At 45.6% G+C, this 24814-nt stretch overlaps 1 protein-coding gene and 1 long non-coding RNA gene across 2 annotated transcripts in view; both read right to left on the bottom strand.

The window, feature by feature from the left end:
- The window catches only part of LOC124307307 (uncharacterized), a 79790-nt gene that overhangs the window by 5648 nt on the left and 49328 nt on the right, over positions 1-24814 (bottom strand). The window lies entirely within an intron of this gene.
- On the bottom strand, positions 22495-24171 carry LOC124307306 (fork head domain-containing protein FD4). The gene has a single exon (XM_046768832.1). The coding sequence runs from the start codon at positions 23950-23952 to the stop codon at positions 22789-22791; it is 1164 nt and encodes a 387-aa protein (XP_046624788.1). The 5' UTR covers positions 23953-24171; the 3' UTR covers positions 22495-22788.

The following is a 24814-nucleotide window of genomic DNA, read 5'->3' as shown; positions in this document are numbered from 1 at the left end:
TTCGCATTCAACGTACGGTTACCTGTGATCATCGTCTTTCGCGATAAACTTTGCCGCCGCGTCGACCTCGACCCTCCCATTCTCATTTCGGACGCCACGATCGAGGGCGCGGTGTAGAGAAAACTCGTCGTTGACAGGCACTCGGCTGAGGCGGAGGGAGAGGTTGATATCGGGGACAGAAACGGCAAAAATATGAAGCGTTTGCTGCCGGCGGAATATTTCATGAGGAGTTCTCTAGCCCCTCGGGCATCGCGGGACGGCGTTCGGGGGTTGGGGGTTGGGGGTTGGGTGAATTTCACGCGTCGATTCACACGCGAACGCGAACGCGGTATGCAAATGTGTACAAAGCAGCAGGAACATTTTACTACCACCGTGTTCTCTGTTCCTCTGTCTTCTCTACCTTGTCTGTAAATTTCGTGTATATATACGAGGGAATATCGGTTTATACACACACTCCCCTGTTGGTTCGTACACAGAGAAATACAGACGTACACAGGTATCCGTGCGCTAGATACGGATGGTACAGGGGGTGGTCGGCCACCCTCGCGACGCCCGCGGGGCGTCGCTTTGCTCGAGACGCGCGCGCCGTTTCTACGAGTTATGAATAAAATATCATACTCCTGCCAACGAAACGCGAAGAACTTTTGGACGAACCTGCGGCAAAAAATTTCCCGATATCAGGGTATCGGCCATTTTTCCCCGCAATTACTTGTTCGTTTATTGTTTGTTACTTCGAACCCACCGGTGGCAGCTTGTATTAATTAAACCAGACTCGAACTCTGTTTGCATTGAAATATTTCCATTTACCGTTGGAAAATATTCAGCCCAACTGTGCGATATACGGAAAGTACTCGTTAAGACGTGAATAAAACTACACAGTGAAATTAAATAATTAGTGTGTTCCGAACGAGGAACAATAAATATTTTCAAATTCTATTACACGAATTTTCAATTGACTTACGGCGAGCAAAGAACGTAGGTACAGAATTATAAAAAATATGAACGATGCCTTGGATTTGATAAGCTCTTATCGGATGCTGTTAATATATTTTAAAAGCACGCCCTATGAGACCGGCGTCAAAGCCGATGCAAAATATGATCAAATAAAGCGCTGGAAATTTAATTTCACGAGCTTTTCGCTGCGTCCTGGTACAGACTGTCAGCCGGCAAATTGTGTCAAAACGTTGTCGCCTCCGTCCCCCCTTCCATCTACCCAACACCCACGAACGCCGCTCTCAACCCTCGCTTCGCCGCTACCCTCAGGGTACTTACTGGTACACTGGGTACACCATATATACGTGTATATACTACGGTTGCATAGGTATAAACGGTGTTGATGAAATTGTCAAACTGATGCTAGTGTATGCACAATAACGAAATTATGAAGGGACAATTAGTCCGCCGTCCGCACGGTTGCGGTGAATGCGTTTTCCAAATGCACGAGTTCTTGTTGTTTTTTTTTTTTTTTTTCTAGGTACGCATTGTATTAATAATTCCCAAAATATCCAAGCACAGAAAAGTTCTATGGTCTGAGAACGTCAATGAAATTATTTGTGAACATAAAACTTGCTAGGGATTTTGAAATTGCTTATAAGAAAAAAATAAAGAAAATACGTGAAAATACTTTAATGTTTCAATATCATGGTTGTGGTTTCCGTAACGGCGAGTGTGTTTTTTTTTCTTGTTGCAAATCGTAATGTCTGTGCAAAGAAACGAAAGTTAATTGTCACCTTTAATATTCGGAATAAATTTCGTACTCTGCCCGTGTATGATTCTCGTCGTAAACTGAAGATTGGAAGAAATCGAATCTCAGTTCTGGACAGTTTTGAATTTTAATTTTTCCAGTTACCTTCACGACCCGTTACTTTGTACTTCGATACCGTTCATCGGAAGGCATCGCTGAACGACTTCCGAATCGTCGAACCTACATTTTATCTAGCGTGAAGAAATAAGACGTTTTTTTTTTTTCGTTTAAAAAAAAAAGCCATCCCTCAGGAACGAAGAATGCAGAACGATCGATCAGAAGGTGAATTCCTATAGCGGAAATGCGGGTTTGTCCGAGCGTAAGAGACATATTCACCTGTCCGCGTGTTACCGCGTGTCGAGTGTGAGGTGAAAGGAGGAAGAGGATGAAGGGTGTGAAAGGGGGAGGGGGAGGGGGAGGGGGATGCGTTTACACGTTTACGCGTGTGTTCCACACTGTTATCTGTGAAGCTGCAGCGTGGCGGCGTCAAGTAGAGGGCGACGGGGCGGGTTGATGTAATTTTTGTCCGTTTGATGTCTTTAATGGAATCAGGCGCGTAGCCTGGCTGGCTTCACTCAATTTGCAGCGCGCGACTAATGGTTGGCGAGAGATAGAATATAGGTAGACACTTGGTTAGGCTCGCCTCGCTCGGCGACGTTTCCCCGACTCTCGCCGTAAAACCATCGCGACTCTGGGCCAGCGAAGGGTGTCGTTGGCGCTGCAGCTTGCGAGCTTCGCGACGCGGCGACGATCCGTAATTCGCCAGGCAAGTATAATAATAAATTAGCCATGCCCACCTCGCCCCCGGCACTTCCTTTGTAATTACTCTACATCACAATATTTATACCAACGCCTGAAAATTCATCTTGTTATCGTAACTCGGTGCTGTTGTTTAATTGCCCCGACTCAATTTCATCGTGCATTATTATCGTTGGATCATGCAGGGAAAATGTTGTATTCGTCACGTCTTTTCCCAAAGACACAAAGTTGCGACATCAATATTGCGAACCCTGTGGAAACAAAATGCCTCAACTAGGTATCAGAGCGAAAGGTCAAAACCAGTGACTCTGGTTATTATTCCCGATTTATGCACGGAGGTGTTGGATGATTGTCAGTGGATTCCCAGGAACGTAATGGAACGTAGCAAACTGGCTTCGGAATGAAACGTGGGAAAGCTCGAGTACTGTAGAGAAGAGTGATTCGTTTTCTCGTTTCTCTCTCTCTCTCTCTCTCTCTCTCTCTTTCTCTCTCGTTATCGAGTGATTCTTCAGATTCGATAGCGTGGAATGATAGGCCGCCGAGTCGAGTGAGTGTATTTAGCGCTGTTCGATCATCCAGATCGGCGTTATATATCTATATATACACGATGTAATAATGTACACTTACCGCTCGTCGTCCGCCAAGTTTCGCGTTCCGCTTCTTCTGGTGGATGGCCGAGTCCCGTGTTAAATGTTTGACATCGCAGCAGGATATGGAAGGTGCCCTCATCCCCGCGGAGTATTACAGTCATGGTTCGAGGTGGGTTTTCACGGCAATTTGTCCCCTCCGTTCGCTTCTCCCTCCGGAAGCTTTCACGAGTCTTTACACGGCTCTCCCATCCAGCAGCATCCCAGAACTGGCAGCGACAGGCACGCGGAAACTGCGTTGACCCTGCGACGATCGTACAAGTCCCAAAAACGTAACGATGGAAGTTGAGAGAGAGAGAAAGCTTCGTGATCCGTGCGGGGCGTAGAAAATAACCGAACTCAACCCTGTGCGGTAGGTATATTCCTCGTTTGCAGCAGCTACTACACGGACTTGATGTATATTTCCCTTGGGCATGTATTTCCGAGGGCTTAGCGCCCTGCCCGACGTTCCGGGGCTTTTTGCCCGGCTAGTCGGTGCACGGAACAGATCATATCGAAGCAGATAATTGGTTGGCAATCCGCTTTAAGCCCCACCGCACCGGCACTCTGCCTGCAGCGTTGCTGCTTACTGAGAAATCACAGTCACCGCCGGTTTGTCTTTTAATTAAAAGCCATGTTCCGTAGCTTCATCAAAATAACAGAGGGGGAATATTATTTCATCTTACAAGCCGTTGGACGCGTTGCTGAAATTCGGGGGGTAGGTGCATAAATTATATCCAACATACGTCTGATTGAAAACAAGATAACTTTTCAAAATGTCCGTTCATACTTGTGAAGTCGACTAAGGTATTCCTCACATATGCCCGAATCTAAAAGCCTTACGAGTATAAAATAAGAAGTGGATTAAAGCTTTACCTAATTCTGCCTGATTAAAAAATCACTTCTTTAAAAAGTAAATCAAGACCGTCAATTATCGATCGTCCCTGTAATCGAAACCGACACAACAACGTTATTTACCCTCGTGACAAATCTTAAAAAAATTCTTTTCTTTCCGTTCATTTGTTAAATATCTGTGATCTCTGGATTAAATTAGGCCCACGATTTGCGTATTATTCGGTATCCCGTGAGCGGCCATCGTTCATTTTTCGCTTGCAAGATTCTTCGCAGCGTCAGTGGTAGAATCGCCGAAGCTGGGAGTCCGCGGACCGTGACCTGCAGCTGAGGATAGAAGCCGTAGATGCAGGCAGGCCGAAGAGGGAAGAGAGGATGACTTGCAGCGGCGCATCGGCGAAATAGAAGTCTACAAGATGAGAGGGCGGCGCACCGGGTTTATTTATCCTGTCCGCTTCGCGCTGAGAGCCTCTCCTCCCCCTCCTCCCCCTCCTCATCCTCCTCCACCTCCTCCACCTTCTCCTCTTCATCTTTCCACCGCCTATTTCATCCTCCGCCGCGCCATCTCCTTCTCGCAGCATCTCCACGCCTGTTTTCATCTCGCTTGTTCTCCGTGTTTTTTCTCCTCGCGCTCTTTCTGCTTCTCTCTCTCTCTCTCCCCTCTCTCCTCGCACCTCTTCAGGCCGGCTTTGATAGGTATCGGTGTGTCTCGCGCAGGCATCTGCGAACACTCGAGATGCGTTGTATGCTCGCGCAATGGCGTTCCACACCGGCCTCTAATCATTCGAGATGCCGCCGAGCTCCCCATGGCACCAAAACCACCTCACGAGACGCGGTCTTCGCCACTTCTGCGATGTCAGCCTCCCCCTCCCTCGCCCTTCAAAGCCCCGCTGCATCCAACCGGGATCGAATCTCTTTCTTTATGCTTTATTTCTTTCTTTCTTTCTTTCTTTCTTTCAATCAGCTCTCCTGCAAATTAATTGCACACTTGTTTTTAGCAGAAACTTTATCAACTGCTGCAGCTCATTTACGTTGCATCGTCCTTGGCAGATAGCTGGAAGCATATAACGTAGATTCAACTATACGCTGTAGTTCACGATTTCATACGTATACTGTTTAGTACGTTGCGTTGAATATCAATCAGTGGAATGATCAAACATTCACTCGGAAACAAACCGTCAATGGCCAGAATCAAATTATACCGATCACCTTAATTATTGACTTTCTTTCAATTTAACTTTTTACACGGCACAAAAATTGGTGTTCCACTTCTTGTTAGAATATCCAGAAAAATCGAGGTAACGTACGGAGAAGTTGTACTATCAAAAAATCTAGTAATTTCATCAGCAAAAATGCATCAATCCCTAAAGTAGTCAATGTAACAACAATTTTTCCCGTGCAAATATAATAAATAAATGAGAATCCCACTTATATATTCAAATCTGGTGCAAACAATTAATTATTGGCAATTGATGACTCAACGATTCGTATAGTTTATTTGATTATTGCACGTAGTTATGTTGACTATTTTTTAAAGAAGATGCTGTGCGCTTTGCAACCTCATAGGAATAGTTATTATCGGCATAGTCAATCAAAATACGTTATAGATAGTCGTCGCGAAACCTCGCTAAAATTTCTGTACGTCATTTAATTATTCGTTAATAAATATCATTATTATATATTATTATATAATATATGACGATATATATATATCGTCAGTAAATGAATATTCGAATTTGTGCTACAAACCCTAAACTAATCGATATGTTGAGAATGTTTAAAAACCGGCTTTACGGATGTGCCCAAGGACCCGGATCAATAACGTCTCCGAATGATAAGAAGATGAATCAGAGCGGCAAGTGCGGTACTAATCGCTTGCATTGGTGGCGGTCGAGGACACCTGCGGGTCGGTCGGACAAGTTGTTGACAGAGAATCGACGTGTTTGTGATGCGGAGAAATTAGTGCACGTCACGCCGCAGTGCCTGTTGGTTCCCGCTGTCCATGGGCCGAGAAAAGCAGAGGGGTACCATTGAATTTTAAGCCGCATAATCGGCTTGTAGAACAATAAATTACTCGCCGGAATCCGCAAGGATTGTTCTCCCTACCCTCGGCTAAATAAATATTTCAACCCAAAGTGCAGCGGCGGACCGACCAGAGCCAATTTCGAAAATGCTTGGTTATAGTCGTGTGGGTGCGACGGTCAGCGACTAGCGCCCGCGCCATCTTCACCTATCTTCGACTCGATCTTCGATCTCACCCCAAGATTACGCCCCAAGTTAACTTCGACAATGTGGAAAATCCTGACTTATCTTCATCTACCGCGAGCTTAGACGCGAGCGAGTGGTATACCTACACTTTCCGTAAGACTCGTTGCCCATTGACGCGGTTAAAACCGGACGATCTAATCGCGAGATCGAAATTTTTGCACTATTCAACGTTGCGCGAGTTGCAAAACGTTTTCTCAGCTAAGCACCCCAAGCAGGATTCCACGACTGGACCAATGTCGGTTGAACGCTCGTGCCACACTGAGAAAAATTTCATTTGTTACAGCAACTAGAAAAATTCAGTAAAACAGGTATCGTTAAAAAAAAATGTTCGAATATTGTTGGGATTACGAAAAACGAGGTACGCCTAACCATTTTGCGCTGTTGTCGATCCTTTTTCGGTAATTGCAACGCAAAATCAGTTAAATAAGGCTTTAACGTCAATTTATTCTTGCACGAGCATTGAATTTTCGCAACTAATTTTCATTTTGTACCTAGAACAACATTTTTCGATTGTGGTAAAAAATGAAAATAATTGAGGACTGACCGGTAATCGGAACTAAAAATTTCTCTCAGTACAAGACTAATATTACTGTCCCAGTCTCTGTGGCAACGATGAACCATTCACGGTTACTCCCCGAATGACACGATCGTACCAGAGCTGGTTACAAGTGATGAACCTGCGATGGTCATGCGTGAACCAAAGTTTGCCAAGGCAATCATCGTGACAGTGTTAAATAACTATAACAGTACCGAGCCAAGATGGCATTGCCAGTGCTGGGTCGACGGTAGGCACTATTTGAAAAATAGCATTTCGGCAAGTGTATCGAACAGCTATAAGGCCGAGGTAGTGTACATCGAACGTTGGATACCAGAGCCACGTCGACTTTGGCTTGGTTGTCAGTTCATGCGCGAAGACGAATACCAATATACCTACTTCGTAAGTACCAATGAGATGACACGACATAGGGATAAAGACATAAACTGCTTTGCGATTAGCACGACGTACGTAAAACATTCGAATTCGAGCAACGACGCCGACCGACATTCGGACGATATTCGATATCGGTCTTCGGGTAATTTGCGTGATTATACCGGTGTAATGAACCGCGTGGATACCGGGAAATGTGTGTAGGTACGAGCCCCGTTGTTCGGTGACCAGTGTCCGGTGTCCGTACTCGATCCGTCAGAGTAGGTACGAGATCGTGCAGCGTTAGCGACAATGCACGCCTCATTATCGGTCGGTATTGGCCCATTGTTGCCGCCCGAATGCCGAGCCGGCCTTACGGCGGCGGTCAGAAATGATACGGTGACCACACGTCCCGGTTCCAGGGTGCGGAGAGCCATTTTAAACGCGTCGAATTCACCCGGCCATTCTTGACTCCTTGTCCGGTAACTTTTTGAACCAGCCTGTAATTTACACCTTGTCTCGCGGCTATCTTTTTTTTTCTCCGCACCGTACTCTCTTTCCCTTGCGTTTTCCGCAGCCGTTGCGAAGACGGTATCGATCGAGCCGGTTAGAGAAACGATTCGTAATTTCTGGGGCATAAGCTTCTTTATCGCCGTTACCTCGCTACCTCGCAACAATCCATATCCCATACGGTGGTAAAAGCAAGGATCGAAAAACGCAGACGGACAGGGAAAGCCGGTACGGTTGCACCGCGGAGCGCTAAAACATGCAAAATCATGCAAATTACGTTCGTTCAGAGTCCCACCCTTCGAAATCCTCCGTTGCTTCCCTGCCATCCCGAGCACGACGAAGTCGCCGCCGCATCATCCTGCACCCTCTGTCTCTCGCGTCAAAAATGTTTCAGCAATTGTGTGCCGGGCCGTTTGTGTTCCTTTATTTTTCGTCGGGGGAGGAATACTGGAAACGCGGAGGGTAACTCCGAATGGGCGGGGCTACAGCTAGCGCCCGCAGGGATGAACCTTACCACGCCATATTTACATCCCTGGCGTGAAAATATTTGACCTTTTCAGGTGCGGTTTCCCGCGTTATGTCTTCAACGCGAACACCCCAGCATAGAGGAACGAAATCTTTCCAATTCTACTACGTACCTGCAAAAATACCGAAGAAGAAATATACGCTTCGCGAGTATAAACTGTCAAATCTGTTTTGGTTTTGGTTTTAACCTTGACTTTAACGGTATCGATCGAAAAATAGGTTAAAAATTAAAAACATCGCGATTTACCGCCGTCATATTAATCTTAATTTCCCCTCAAAGGGTAAGGAATAAAATGCATGCATACAATTCCTTCTTTTAGGCTCTAAGGAAGTTCGACCTTTTGCATTGACCGAAACGTCTTCAGCCAATTTGGATAAACGGATTTCACCGTTTATACCCACGAAGTGTATATTTCTTCTTCGTTGTATCAACTGCCGAGAAAAATTACACATAAATAAGAATGCCCAAGTAATGATCGGATTACTTTATATCCATTACTTCTTTTCTGTGTGACCATATCGCGCCGTCTTGAACGAGGGATGACGTTCGTTTCCTGCGGCAGGGCCGCATCGATTGTACTTAGAAAAGGAAGGCTTTGGGTATTATAGTTGGCACTGCGCGAATCGCAAATCGTATATTGCAAATCCCTGCTGCTGCTGCTGCTGCCGACCGAGTCCGACGACCAATGAGAATTCAAGAAAAATCCACGGCGTATCGTGCATGTGACTGTAGATATATTTATGTAACTATATTGAGTGTACATGTTGTAGAGGGGATTGGAAAAATTCGGTTATATTTTCTCCGCACATAGTCACGGGCTGCGGCTGCTGCAGCTCTGAGGTTGACGTTATTTCAACATTTTCTAGGTTCTCGGTGCTTCGGTAATACCAAAGAGGGATCCGCCTGGATAATCCTACTGCTGTCCGCTAATGAAATAAAATGAATAAAAAGTAAAAAAAAAAAAAAACAAGAAGAGAGAAAAAAGAAGGTTAGAAAATACAAAACGAAGAGTGTTCGTAAAAAGTGAAAAAGGCAATGCCGAGAGGATTTGCACCGCGTTGATTAAAACCGTGGCAGCGTACGGCTGCACGAGAGGATTGCAATTTTATTTTATTTTCCGTACCGGGACGCCGACGCGTTAATTATCTGCTAAGTGCCATTGATTGCTCTCGAATTTCAATATCTTTGATCATTCGGATTTCAATATCTCTGATCGAGTTTCGACGATAGGATTGACCTCCTTGGCTCGATCATCGAGGCATATAAGAATTGGCCGTAGATCTAAAGAAAATTACTCGTTGCACGCGTCATCGTGGCGGAATTGTCAGATATACATATAGATATAACAAGCTGTGAGCTTTTAAAATGTCATTGGCCTTTCGACTGCACGAATAAATTTAGTGTGCAAAGTGTCAATTTGATATCTTAACGCTACGAGAGAAGAAGCTAATTGAATTATACCCTATTGTGTTAACCGACAGGCGAATCCGCAAGGTTGGACCGGCGTAATATAATTTCTGATCACTTTTACAATATCCCCTTGTCCGCGCAATAATACGTATAATCATGCATGGCGAGAGTTTTTTAAGCAGTGTCCTACATAGCCCAAGGTGTGTCTCTATTGTCCTGGATTTGGAATCCAACATTGTTGGACTACGCGGCATAATTCGTCAATTCGCGATATCAGCATTCAGGCTCGACACGACAATGTTTCGCTACGTAGTGCCCGCTGCCGTCGAAATGGAAAGATACGCGCCTCCTTTTTCCGAACAACTATTTATTATTTACTTACAATTATTTGCCATTTTCCACCGTGGCACCCCCTAACAAGCTTGTTTAGGTTAAAAGAAAGGTTCTCAGAAGATTCCGAAGATCGCGAATGACTTTTCTCTTATTGCTTATATCAATCAGAATATCAGTTTAGATGAGAAAGAAGATCCGCAATTGTAATATTAAGTCTCCAGTTGATTTTTGAAAAGTGCGTCTGACAACTTTATCGGTATTAATTCAATCTCATAAAATAGTTATAATTCAAGATAAACTTTTAATTTAGGAGAATAAGCTTCCCGGATGATATATCGTTGTGTTACGGATCGCGATCTTTGGGTCGAATATAAACGTCTGAAAAGAAATATTGATTGAAGTAGATACCGCAACAAGTATTTTTTAAAATAGAAAAAAATTGAAAAAATCAAACGAGCGTAATCTTCCTCGTAACGTGGACCGCTCATCTTTTCACAGAATCTTTCTTTTTAACCTAAACAAACTTTTCAGGGGATGCCACGGTGTAGAGTGGTAAATTATTTTTTTCTGAAACACCCTAATATACATATATATACATGTAGGTACGAAGAATCGAAGAAGGAATTCCACGCGTCTCATCCCGCTGAATTACCAGCACTTTGCTCGCGCATCGTTCAGAGTTACCTGAAATTAGTCAGGATTTCCTCGGCGCATTGTTCCGGCACCGGCGCTCTGACATTGATCCGGGTCTCTCCTCGCGATCGCCGGTGTTGTGGGTGTCGGCGTCTGCATTAATCGTCAATCGGCGAAAGGGCGAAGAAACGCCTTGGAAACGAGGGGAGCCAGTGGTTGGGCATCCGCGGGCGTCCCGGCGGCGAACAAAGGGTCTTGTGTTGTCAGGACACCGCTACATAACACGCGATGTTTATTTAACTAACAAACCCGCAGGACGGGTGAGCCCTTCCTCGGAGCGTGACGTTACAGCCGCGAGTTATACGAGCCTTAAACGAACGGTCAACACCGTCGTCGTATTCGTCGAACGCGTTGTGCTGCCGCTGTGTCAGCGTTGGAACGAGAAGCCTCCCTTGGCCGTGGGTATCGCGTGTCTTATTACGGCCTTCCGCAACTACCGTACGCGCCGGTTTCGCCGCAGGGGAATTTCCCTCGAAGCGTGCGGAGCGGAACGATTCGCCGATGCTCGGTCTTCGAAGTTGGTAAGATGGTAAGATGAGATTAGGGGATTCGAGAGGATGTTATCCTCGTTCCGATTGAGCTTGACCGGTTGAAAATCCTTCCGCTCGATTAGTTCCGTCAACGTTGATCCGCCTTAACCTTAAAGGAAAGGATTTAATCTCTGACCACCGGCATCCGCCAGTCGAGAAGGAAGAAATTTTTTCAGCGACGTTCGAGCGGAAATTCAGGGAAGCGTCGGGGTAAAGACACGTGAGAAGCGGAGGAAAAAGTATCAGAGGAACGCGCCAGGACTGATTTCGAATCTTTGATCCAGGATCGAGAATCCAGGATGGCTGCCGGGCGGGGAAGCAAGTATTCGAGTATTTGTTGGGCTCTCCTGTACATATCGGTCTCTCAAAGCAGTGGGCTAAAGTTTTGAGCAAACAGAGGACCATGTTGACAACGACATACATATAAATATAGGTAAGGCTATACTATATGATGTATCCGGCCGAGTATAAGTCGGAGGAATTCGAGTGGACACTCCATTACGCCCAGTAGCAGTGACTGGTGGCACACAGCGTTACACACCGGTAGTCGGTATGTTCACACGTGTGTATTATAGGCACATGCGTATGTGTGCATACGACATACCTACGTAGCGTATGAGGTAGCAAGTACGCGGATGCCACAGCAGCGGATGACCGAGGCCCTTATATTCCACAACGCGGTCAAGCGATTGTTTGCTCGCCACACACCCCGGCATCGTTTACAAAAACTCCGACTTTTAGCCACTCATTGCCCTCTCCGCCACTCGGGACCGAACCAAGCATTTAAAATAGGTATCCTCGTCTCAAGCGGTTCAGAAAAATTCTCCGATTCGTAACGTTCGGTTCCTTCGGAACGGATTAAATTGAATTAAGATTGTTTACCGAATGGCTTACGACTCGGCGTGATTAGCCGATCTGTTGAATCAACGACTGAGTACCTAGTTTTACACGCACGGTACAGGGTTGAGCAATACTGTGTTCTCCGATCACGGCAATGTCGTATCGGTCGTATCTTTACTCCGCTGTTTCGAAGTAGAGCCTGCCGCAGAGCCGAGCAAACGTGAGCCAGATTAACCGAGTATAAGATCGAGTCGTTCCTGAATCTTTGACGGACGCAAATCGACTCACGGCTACCCTTACTAAACTGAAATTGATCTAAATCCTGGGCGAATTGAATTCAACTCGAAACGCGGCATACTTTGAAAAGACCAGACGATCAGAAGCATCGACGAAAGATTCTTGCACTGTACATCCGTTGGAAGACATCGAACCTGTTTCGCACTCGTTCGCAGTTGCTTGTATAAGGTATCCGGTAAAACGAACATGAGAGTTGATTCAACGTCATGCAGACATGTCGGTTCGTGTGTTGCCCGGAATCTGGAGCTCTCGGGTTCCAGGATCAGCCTAGGCTGTAGAGGTGCACGTACAGACGAAGGCACAAGGGCGGGCACCGATTCGTCCCTTTTGAGGTGACGTATAAGTTGTCTCGCCAAATTGTTCATCCCCCGACCCGACTCCGCGCGAACAGCAAGCTGTCGGGGTGAAATTAGTATTCAGAGCTACCTCTAACCGGCGTTTATTTTATACAAAGACGCGCAAATAGCTGTTCGCCCCTTCCCAGTTGGACCCAACCGCTTCGTCGAGCTCCTCGCACCACGCGACCTCGAATCATCCGGTTCTCTTCGCCGACGGAGTAAACCCCGCGAGCTCTGTACTTCTCGGCGAACCACCCCAAGCCTAAACTTGGGCTTCTGCCTCGCTCCTCCCGAGCGTAATGGGTATGTCGTCAAACTGTTGGGACGCCTAACCAACACCGAACGTCCCGACGCCGGTATCTCTGCCCCCGAGAACGGGAGCGCCAAGGGAGACGGTGCATGCCGGGAGCAAACTACAGCCGCCATCTTGCACGTGAACCGAATCTACAAGCGGAATTCGACGCCGAGTTGTAGCTACGGCGTGACATATCCGTCATAGCCAAAGGTTTCGTGCAGATCCATCCGTCGTTTGTCCGTTAGAAATAAATTAAATTTTTCCGTATCGTCGAAGAACGTGGCTGCAGATTGAAAATAGACAAATACCTCATTCCCATCAATTTATCGCGGCGTCGTTTAATCCCGTAACGTACTTTCACATAATTTCGTGATTTCGAAGAAGTATTTCAAGGCCTACAGGCTCTGATAATCTCAGGTTTTCGGGAGGTGTCGTCGTAATTGGTATCGGTCCCATTTTGAATGGGGGGTTGGACAATCGTATGTGAAATTTGAGGCAATAAATTCCTGCAATCGGTGATGAAAATTACGCGGGCTTCAGCCTGTCCCTAAACACTATACCCTATTTAAAGTAACTCGGTAATCATCGGGAGTTCCGATATTCACCGAGGGTGAGTTGCAGGGCTCGTATATTGCCTAAGGGTAACTACAGGCCCGATGGCACAGAATGAAATCATTACGTTTTTTTTATCCGTTTACATATATCTTCGGACTGATATTCATGTTCTATGGAAAATAAATATTTTTCGGCAACATTTTAAATCATAAACAATTCCTCACATTTTTATCTGTGTAAAAAAAAAGTAAAACGAAAAAAAAAAAAAAAAAACCTCTCAGACAAATTCCGTATCGTTAATAACTTGCGTTCAACATTACTCAGACTCCGTGGAGTTGTTTTCCAACAAACTCTTCAGCTAGAAACGCGAGGGATCAACTCAATTATTTATGAGCTTGCTTGACGCGCGGGTAAACATATAATATATCAGTACGTCGGATCTGCTGCTGTTGTTCGTCCTTGTGAAATAGAAAATAACGTGGCCTACATGGAGAAAATGAAAGAGAAAGAGAAGGAGAGGGAGAGGATAAGAAAAAAAAAGAAGGAAATATGAACGAATTATCGTTTCATAAGCGGGCCCGAGGACAACAATGGGCGATAAGAGACGTGTGCAGGTTGAGGCAAAATGCGTTAGTCGGATAATGTATATTAGCCAGCTAAACGCTGCCTGTGGCTACCCCTCGGGATTCATCGAGAAATTTCGTACGGAGGATGGCAACCATCTTCTTCCCGAGGGACGCGTCACCTCGGTGAATCAAGCGATCAGGTTTCGTCGACGGTAAAACTGCCTGCTCCCGTTACTAACCTTGTAACCAATCGGTAATGCCATTGCGTGCCGAAACTCTGCACTGCAGAATTAACGCTCGCTGGGACTCGGGATATGAAGAAATTCCCTGCGCCGTGTAGTTTCGAACCGACTAGGCGTTGCTGTTTCATCATCTGATCCGCGCAGTTTTACGAACGGGCGATGAATGGGAGTCCGAAATTTAGACCTTAGGAACGAAGACCGGTTGTTACTCGTCGATTGTTGTTCGTACGGAGGAAAAATACGACGAGGATTGTTTATAATACGCGGTTCGAGAACAGAAGTAGCGACCGTGGACGGGTAAGAGTTTTGAAAAGCATGGCGACGGTGTTTGCGTCTGCAGAAGTAGTCTCGAGTGGATCCATTAGCCGAGAGTCTGGATGTGTGCGCGTGTAAAAAATAGGGACGTGTGTAAAGAAATATTGTGGGGACACTTCGATCACATAGCTACTGGTGGCCGCAGTGCAAACAGGAGATGCATACAAAGGCTTTATAAATAGCACACCTTCGGACCATTTTTTCTTCTTTATATTCTTCGGCTAATATTTTTACAATCGGACTCACTTCCAGCAGACATCTCGAACTCCGCGTAAGAACGTTTTGTCCATTCATTTGATGCAGGCTAAGTATATAACTTATTACTTATATGCGGGGAAAAAATTATCCAAGAATAACAGTCGAAGATAAAACGGTTTTCATCAAAGATCATAAATTTGCCAAAGAAAACAAGACACGTGACACCTTCGTCTTTCGGCTAATTTACAGTTTCTACCTTCCTTCGACGTCGGTAAATTTGTTTACATTGTGCTAAAAGTAAGGTGAGTGCTTCGATTTACCTAGATTTTAACTTCGGCCCACTTTTACTCGTTCACCTCATACTTCGCGTGTGTGTTAAACATTTGGACGGACGGTGTAACGCATTATTGACCAATGATTTGAAACTACATGAAAGACGGGATAACTGAGTTGTTTTCGAAACTTGATCAGACAGCTATTAGCAATAACCGTTTGCGCCCACGCACCTTGAATACCGCTGACAACTATTCGCTTGCCATTTACTCGTCTTATTACACCCGGCAGTGTGGAATAGGAATGAATCAAAATTCAGTTTGCATCTGGGCGAGGGAACGCCCGGAGCACGTCACGGCGGTCCTCGAGGCGAGACCCAAGAGGAATCCTGAATCGTGAATCCGGAATCCCGAAAGCCGATTCACGCACGGATGACCCGGGTTCCGGACGCGGAAAAAGCCTGGTAAACCAAGTTTAGAATTTGATTCGAATTTGTTTCTAATTCAGGTTTGCCCGTCGGCCGATCGAGGACACTCCAGAACTCGAGAAGCCGCAGCTAACACAGACCCCGCAACATTCGATCATATGCTCGGTTACACACCGAAGAGTCCTTACCGACCAAAACGAACAGGATTGATACTTGATCACGTGCACCGTCTGTGGCTTTTATACACACAGGACGAAACGATGCTGCCAACGTTTTTCTCCCTTATCCGTACAAGAATGTCTTTTTCTGTACGCTGTTACATTTGCCTGGGAGTATGATAATTTGTACCACTGTGAAATTGGCAGACAACAAAGTTAGAGACACCTTGTTTGGAATAATCGGACTCTTATTAATTTACTCGGACGTCGGCCGGCACGAAAAATATTCTCGTTTGGTACGATAGTGTAGATTTTATTATTATTATTATTATTATTATTATTATTATTATTATTATTATTGTTGTTGTGCGTGCGTGTAACTATACATTTTTTACACTCAGGATGTTGTCAAACATTTTGTGGTGATGTGCGGGCATTAGATATTTTTGGTAACATTTATGCCTTTTGTTGGAACAATGGCAAAAGATCGTAATATGATTTTATAATAATAGCTGTGTGTGGAACCGCCACATTGACTACTGTAATACACCGCGGCTGCGAACGTGGTGGAAATTCACGAGTGAATGCTTTGGCACAACGTTGGTCACAGGTTTGCAAATTCGAAAGCTTTTAGCCAGGCATTACGCGCTTTGCAGTTCGCGCAGCTTTGTATAATACGATAATCTTCGAATTTTCAACGCGTATGATGTACAAAACATACATTACGAACGTTTTGGTAAGCTCCTATTTATTCTTAAATTTTTTTTTAAACCTTAGTAGTTGTCTTCCGAGATAGCGATGGAACTTGTGTAATCATTCAACTTTATCTTCCTTGTGAACTTGACGAAAAATATCGATTCGACGTCAAAAATTGATGCCAAATAACTTAGGAAAAACGTTAGAAACGTTGTTAATCATTAGGAAACGAAAAAACGACGGAAATTGAACTAAAAATATTCCGAAGGTTGGGATAAAAATGTCATCTGCAGTCCTCTGAACCGTAAGTTCAAGGCGTTAAATCGGAACAGGCGTATTATGACTGGTCCGATGAACGATAAAGTAGTTTGCAACAATTATTATTAAACTCTGACCGATTCCTTTAAATATTTTGATCCCATTGTCACCGGTTGTATTTATATTTGCACCAAAGAACAGCTGCCGTCGCCGCGGCAGGAGGTAGAACCTTGGAGAACGTTGCCCGCTGTCGTTACCATGGGTAGTAATTCCACGGTTCGACACGGGGAATCGCGGTGTTAATTGTACGGATGTATCCGAGCAGCAAAGTCAGTCTAAAGGAAAAATAATTATTGTACTACTCACGCCCAAATATAATACCTATTGTGTACCTAATAAACTCGAGACCAACGCGTGTCGAGAATCCCGTGAACCGAGAACATTTTTATCGACAACTGAAGCGAAAATAAACTCGACCGTTTGTTGTGACTCTTCTCACAAGTAATACGTCGTATATTCGGTTCCAGAATTCGCGTGAATAACAAAATTTTCAGCACTTACCGGACGATGCACCTTGGTCTTTGATCCTTCTTGCTTCCTTAGCCGTGTGCACTCGATGTGAAAATAAAGAAGACAAAAGCATCGGAAATGAATATTAAAGGCTCGATTTGATCCGTCGATAAATAAAAGACCGGAGAGAGAGTGTCTAATGAGGAGACGTACATGGTTGAGAATCGGAATGCGAATTGTGGTGGGATTATCGAATGGGGAACCGGACTGTCGGTGAGAGATTTACGAGTCCTAAGAATACAACTGAGGTAGTCAGCCATTGAGGCGAATGCGGTACCAAAGACCCATAAATGGATTATTAGGCATTACGGCGTCACACGTGACACCTGACCTTCCGACGGTGGTGACATCGAGGTTCGGTTGGGCCGGGTATACACCTTGATCTGGGAAATACTTGTGCCCTCTAAAGATCCGTGGAAGAAATGAATGAACGAGTGAATGGGAAGACCGAGTCCTGCGGCGGCCTATCCCCAAAGCACTCGAAAATCGAACGGACCGTTTTACCTGAAACCGCAAAGCAGTCGAGATTGCCACCCTTGGGGCTCAACAGACATCCAAGAAGTTCAAAGAAGGATTTGCTCGATGTTCCTACTCGAGATTCGTCGTTGCCTGCACGTGGATTTCGGACGTGAAATCGACCCCCCCCCCCGATATTCGCTTGATAACCGATCACTCGACCGGCAACGAGTGTTACGATACGTTTTCCACCTCCAGGACGACCGATGTTGCACTAAGGAGAGATTCAACGATGGGATTGATTACGGACAGAGAACGAGCGTCGATCGATTCCGATGCAAACAAGACGCCGAGGGTTCGACGTTAAAAAACGGCGCGGTTTATTCCGCGAGAATCCATAACGGATATAACAATCGAATCGCGTAAGCTGACGGAGCTTCAGTCATCGCGATAGCCGAGGTCGTCGTTGAGAGGTGGCGGCCGAGAATCATGGTGGCAGATCGTAATCTGCGCAGCCGCAAATCCATTTGCAGGCAACAGCGAGGTTAACGAGATCAGGTCGCCTGACGACACCGGCCGATACATACACAACGGCTGACGACCGCGTATACATGTATATATGTGCACAGTGGAGATTGATGCCCAACCGTGATGCAAGAAAGATGCAACACCCGGTAGGAACCTGATCTGCATACTCAACCACGACAAAAGGCGTTGGGCAAGACTCGACGAATGGAAGTCTGAGGATTGGGCCTAATTCGGAAGCGGCGTTTGGTTTTCATTCGGAGGTGAATGACGTGAAAATAGCTTCGAGTTGACGGGCAGTTCCTGTTTACTCGATTTCGCCCGCTTGGTCGCTGTGTAAAGATGGGTGGCTGCGATACGCCGGTCGGGTGGTACGAGCATGCTATTTTGCAGCGCGGTGTTGAATTTTGAAAAATAAACGCAATAAGAGGCTGGGAAAATACCTTCGAAGAGTCCGCTCTGCAAGGGTGGAATTTTTCACATGCATGGTCCGTTACACGCGTATATGCATATCCAAGTATATGGGTATGTGGATTGTACGTATACCTAATAGGTATATTTGGTGCGAACCGCGTGATAGAAAAATATTGTTCCCTCGTCAACAGGCCGTGCCGAGTGAAGAGATGCTGGATTTTTCCCTCCAGGTAAGCCGGACGAAGCGGTTTCACGCAAGTCGGGGCTCCGATCTGTCTACGCGGTCCGAAGACCGGTGAGTCTGACAATGGCAGGTGTGGAAGAGGAGCCACGACTGCGCAGTCATTATTTGTTAAATATTCGAAAACTTGAAGACACAGTTCTATTTCGCGGCAAAAATCAACAAACGCGATGCCGGGCTCACCGTGTGTGCGGAGTCGAATCTGTTCTAAAAACGGCGGGTTATTTTCTTAACACCCCGTGCTGCTCTTCGACCTGATCCGCAAGGGTGGATTTCCACGGTGGCGGATATGCGAGGCACGACGGGAATTATACGCGTCTCGGAAAACCAGAGGAGTTTAGCCTCTCCCGCTATCGCCCTTTGTGTTTCTTTGCACGAAACTCGGAGAGGATTTTTTCAGGCAATTTCGAATTCATCGATCGGTAGACTGGCGGACGGATCAAACAACGCATAAGTGACGATGGAAGTCCGTAGCTTATATCGTGTTCGCATTGTCTTTCCGTTCATCAAATGAAACCCCACAAGCGTATTACGGATGCTACCTACCCCACACAAATCCCAGCAGGGACCGGCAACCGCCGAGAGGAAACCCGACGAACGAATGAAAGCAATTTGTTAAATATTGCTCGAAATACCATAAACAAGAAACCGTAGATTCACGCTTCAGCTTCAAAGACGAGAAGAGAGAGATAGAGAAAACGATACAGGCTTACGCTGTAAACACAAATGTCGAAAGAAAAATTAATAAAATTCACTATGATTCAAAGTTTCAAGTGACACCTCAGGAAAACTCTATTCGCCAATGACTGAAGCAGGTCCGATTTTCGCGTTGTCTAAATCTGTGCAAAAATATTTGCTCTATGATTTATAAGAAGCGATAGAAACATCGTCAACTGTTCGACATCGAAGAGAAGGTACCTCAACGTATTAGCACGTCGGATTATCTCGATGACGACAGAATCACATGTTTCGTAAAATTTATCCAAAAAGTATGGCATGGATTTACGTTATTTGCCACAAATAGATCGTTTCGTCGTTAGCACGTGAGGTCAGGGTAAGAGCAGGAACTTTTCGAAGAGCAATGATTGTCGATCGGTGAAGTTTCAAGTAAAGTGGAGTAAAGTCCTCGATAGAGGCCGAGGTCACGAACCGGACGAGTCTGACTACTGATCCTGTCTAGCATTACGAAGAGCATTAGGAAAAACCAAACACTCGGTTGATTAGCCCGGACTGGGAAACAAGTTGGGTACAGGTAGACTTAAACTGGTGGAACGAAAGGTAAGAAGCTTTTGCCAACTTAGGATCCTCCGGGGTGGTAAATGCCTCAAAGACGAGACAAATCGTAAATCTAAGCCTGCACGAGCAAACTATTTAGCAAAAATAAACAAACCGACGGAGGTTGGAGTTGGGCTAAGTGGGTAGGCAAGTAGTGATTAAACGATTAAATATGAACCAAGAGGCCGTATTTACTGTCACAAGTTTTTCGAGCAAATAAAAACAAACCATTAGGCGAGATCATTGGCTTATCCCGTTCCCAAACGAAACGTGCACATTTGACGTACGTTGGTATTCCACGTTGCGAATATCTTTCCCATGCTTACCGTGCATTCTTTTTTATGGTTTCTTTTTTTATTTACTTAGCTAGACAATTCGCTACGGCGATGACTGATCGGATAACCGATCCAAGCAATACTTGGATAAAGTTTCGGTCCTACGGAGCCTTTGTGCACCTTATACGATTTGTTGTACCGGATAATTAGGATGGTTTATGAAGTTTACTGTTCGGTGTGTTGATTTTATGACGTTAGATCGAGTGGCTTGAGTTTGGAAAAAAAATTACAATAATTGTGATAATAATAAAATAATAATAATAATAATGGAACGAAAGTAGCGGTTGGCGATGTCGGCCTTCGTGCCAGGAAATGCCCGTACGGGTAAAAGCAATGTTTAAAAAGTTATACGAAGCGAGAAGTAGCGCTTGGTAACAACGCGGTTACCACGCAAAGTTTTCTACAGTTTTGATATTCACAAAGCAACGTTCAGGTTCAATATTTGAACACGACAAACCGCGGTGGCAGTTTGTACAACCTCGATGTACATAGTTTCTATTAGTTTTGGGTGGGCTCAATTATACGCATAAGATGAATCATCTATATACCGATATGTATAGACAGAAATCAAACGATTTTACACGCAAAAAATAGATAATCAGTCAAGTCAATTAATGTTCAACTTTCAAGTTGTACACTTTTTGCATATTTACACTTCTGCCGTGAAAACGAAGAAATCACCGTATATGTTAAAAACTAATATTATTTGTCGCGGACGCTCAACTGTACTCGGCCTTCAGAGAAATTCTTATTTGAAACAGATATATGTTTATTTGCACGTGAATCTGTGAAAATGCAATTCACCTTTCGTAAAGTACATTTTTTTTTTTAATCCATTATAGACCAAAATTGATTTACCAAAGTAGATGCGCAAGTAGGTAAAACTTCTGTCGGTGAAATAAATTCTATAATAGGTTCGGGATTACATTAAATTTCTTCTAATCGTGGGGAGTTTTTATTTTTACATTCGGATAGCAGGCTATTAATTCATAATCACGCATTTAGATTCGGCGATGGATACGAGGGATATTTGATTATCTAATTTAAATTAAACATATCTTCGGGAAATTTACTCTATTTTTTCACTTGGTTCAAGTAAAGTAGCTAAGCTTGTTCTCAAACAACTCGTCATGGTTTTTTGTTAGAATACTTATGCTCCGTATAGTGGCAGAGGGTGTCAGAAAGCAGAGATCGTAATCGAACGTCGAGCATCTAAATGAGGTATCGAGTGTCTATGTAATTTTTAAATTCACAGAGAACGCGAATTCCACTTCGATAGCTTAATGAATTTTACACGAATCGATTGAAACTCAATTGCGCAAACTGGAATGAAATTCAGTTAGTTTGAAAACAAAGGCTGTCCCGTTATCAAAATTACTCGTAGTATACGAGACAGTTGTCTCTATGGAGAAGAAATTTGAACAGTAAATAAAAAAAAGCCGCAAGTACTTACACATAAATTCGGTATATTCAACGGAATTTTATTCAAATCAAGTAAAAAGATGAGATTGCTCCGCCATTTTTGACAACGGTAGTATCAAAACTTGACATCATCAGCCGGTTGCAATTGGTTCGGATAAACGAAGGAGGAGAGAAGAATTCGTCAGATTAAACGTACAATATCACGATAATATCGAAAGCTGATGATATAATTATGAGAACAGTTTTATTAAATCTTTTCATATTTTACATATACTTCGCGCGGCTACGGCGTCAAGGTAGTTTTATTATATTTAAAGGCTGAGCGGAGCGACGCTCTGCTAAAGGTAATTCTAAATTTCAATTTTCTCATTGACCACCGCGTCACGAGCCGAAGTTTCGACGTCGCGTCAAATTTACCCGATTATTATTCAAATATAATATAATATGTACATACGCATCTAGTTTGATATTATACACATAAGGATTAATTTGTACACAATAGTAATAATGCATATATATAAATATACATTTTTCATACACTCGTTACCTAATTGTGAATTATACATACATACATATATATACATATACATATATATGTGTATATATATATTTGTATGCTTCATATAGACAATTAATAAAATCTAAAATTCTTATCTCCGTACATTTTATCTATATATATGTAACATTTTAAATAGTCAAGATCGCGTCAGTCTCACGTAACACGTATTATTATACACCGCCTTCTAATATTTACATCGTGTATATAACCGTGTATCTATACATTTTTTTGAATAATATTTTATAAATATATCGTCTGACGATACGCTGCACGAGTGCATTTCCACGGCAACAATACCGCAAAGAAAGAGGAAAGAGAGGAGAAGAAAGAAAAAATAATAATAAATAAACGACATCTCCGAACATCTACGATCGTTTAAATACTCGAACCCGAACCGGGATTAGTCGGCGTGTAATAATTCCTAACATGCAAATGATTGTGAAGATGAATGGCGGAGAAAGGCGGCGAAGCAGTCTGTCCAGGACTGGTCCAGCAGAGATTCGTCGGCGATGCTTTGGAAACGGGGCTGCTCGATGGCGGGCTGGGCGGCAGGACGTTGGGTTCGGGAACGCCGTCGACGTCCACGTCCTCTTCGTCGTGGTCGATTTCCTGTTCCGGTTCCTGAAGCTCGTGTTCGTCCTCGCTGCAGCTGAACCGTCGAGTCTTCGCTGGTCTGAGAACGTCGATCTGATCGTCGGGGGCGAGGAGCGAGGCGACGTCGAACTGGCGCTTCCTCGAGGGTTGCGAGGCCTGCATCGACTGTCCGTGGAAGTGATGATGCGGCGTCCACATCCCGGAAATCGCCTGGGCAGTTACCACCGGCGGTCCCAGCGCCGGGGGCGGCGGCGTTGCCGGCAGCGGAGGCGGACTGGGACTGTCGGGTTCCTCGTCGACGGCAAGGCCCATGTGCCTGCGTACCTTGCGCTGGGCCTTGCGCCTCCGGAAGTCGCCGCGACGAAAGTCCTCGAGGTTGGCGGGGTGGATGGCCCAGTAGTGACCCTTGCCGTTGGCGCTCCTTCCGGACTTTACGAAGCAGTCGTTCAATGAGAGGTTGTGCCGTATCGAGTTCCTCCATCCCGGTCCCCGCGTCCTGAAGTAAGGATAGTGCTCGAGGATGTGTTGATAGATGTCCGAGAGGACGAGCTTCTTGTCGGGCGAGGAGAGGATCGCCATGGCGATCAACCCGATGTAGCTGTGCTGGGGCTTCGGCTCCTCGGGGATCCGCTGGTGATGGGGGTGCAGCAGGGCCATCGACAAGGCGAGCCTGCTCGGGTACCCGGCGGCTGGATAGAGCGGCAGCGGCGCGGGAAAGCCCGCCGTCATTCCCAGGTGAGCCGACGGACCGCCGGCCGAAGGATGCCCGACGCCCGGATGCTGGGGGTGAAGCTGCTGGGCCAGACGCAGTCGCTCGGCCATCGCGTAGTAGTATTGAAGCCGGTAGTGTTCGAACCCGGGGAGAAAGCCCGCCATGGGGTTGCCGACCCCGAGACCAACGGCGAGGGGCTCCTTCGTCGGCGGCGGACTCTCGTTGCTGCACATTTCGTCGGAGGAAGACGAAGCACAACCACGCGGATAATCACACACCTTCACTGCACAAGTCCTAATCCACACCCGCAAGGTTATAAACTGTTAACGTGTCCCGATGCGACGGTGATCAGAGCGAGGCAACGTTCATCGAAATCGTCGCTTGGACGCCGGTCGGCCGTCTTCGGGGGTTGAGTTCGGCGTTGGTTATCGAGGGTGGCTTTTCTCGGTGTTTTCGCCGGCATGCACCAAGCAACTGGATGGTTATGATTTACGAGCTGGCTCACCGGCACCACGATGCCCCTCCATCAACCCGGAGGCCCGGATGTCCCCGCCTCTTTTCCGGAACGTCAGCGTCGCCCGGAGGGACCAGTCACCCAACCAGACCGGAGAACGACCGTGGTTCGTGCCGAAGCCACACCCACCGCGTTCAGATATTGATCTCAACCTTTGCTTCTACCTGCGAAACGATATGTCCGACCTCTTATACTCCGGGAGCTTTGTGCCGGCCTCATATTTGCTCCTTCTATTTGCTCCTATTTGCTGCTATTTGCTCTTCTCTGCTCCTACTTCGAGCCCAGCTTGCGGCGAGCTCGATCCATGGCTGCTTTCGTCCGTCGCGTGTCCGCCAACTGCAAATTAATGCTCTTCCGCACCTTCGATTACCTCGCCATTGGTAGTCGCTGTTGCAGGCCGCTGAGAGGCACGGTCCAAGACCCGGCCGCAGTTCGTTCCAGGAGCGATCGCATCTGCGTTCAGCAACCCCAGGACGACGCGTGTCCTTTTACAACTGATCGAGAAGAACGACGCTTGTTGCTTTGCAAGGTCGGTCAACGTCTGCGACACAGCCGGATCGAAAGTCTGAAGGCTGGAACAA

Source organism: Neodiprion virginianus, chromosome 6 (assembly GCF_021901495.1).
Source record: "Neodiprion virginianus isolate iyNeoVirg1 chromosome 6, iyNeoVirg1.1, whole genome shotgun sequence".
NCBI lineage: Eukaryota > Metazoa > Arthropoda > Insecta > Hymenoptera > Diprionidae > Neodiprion > Neodiprion virginianus.
The sequence above is the reverse complement of the archived record's forward strand: the minus strand, read 5'-3'. Positions and strand labels throughout refer to the sequence as shown.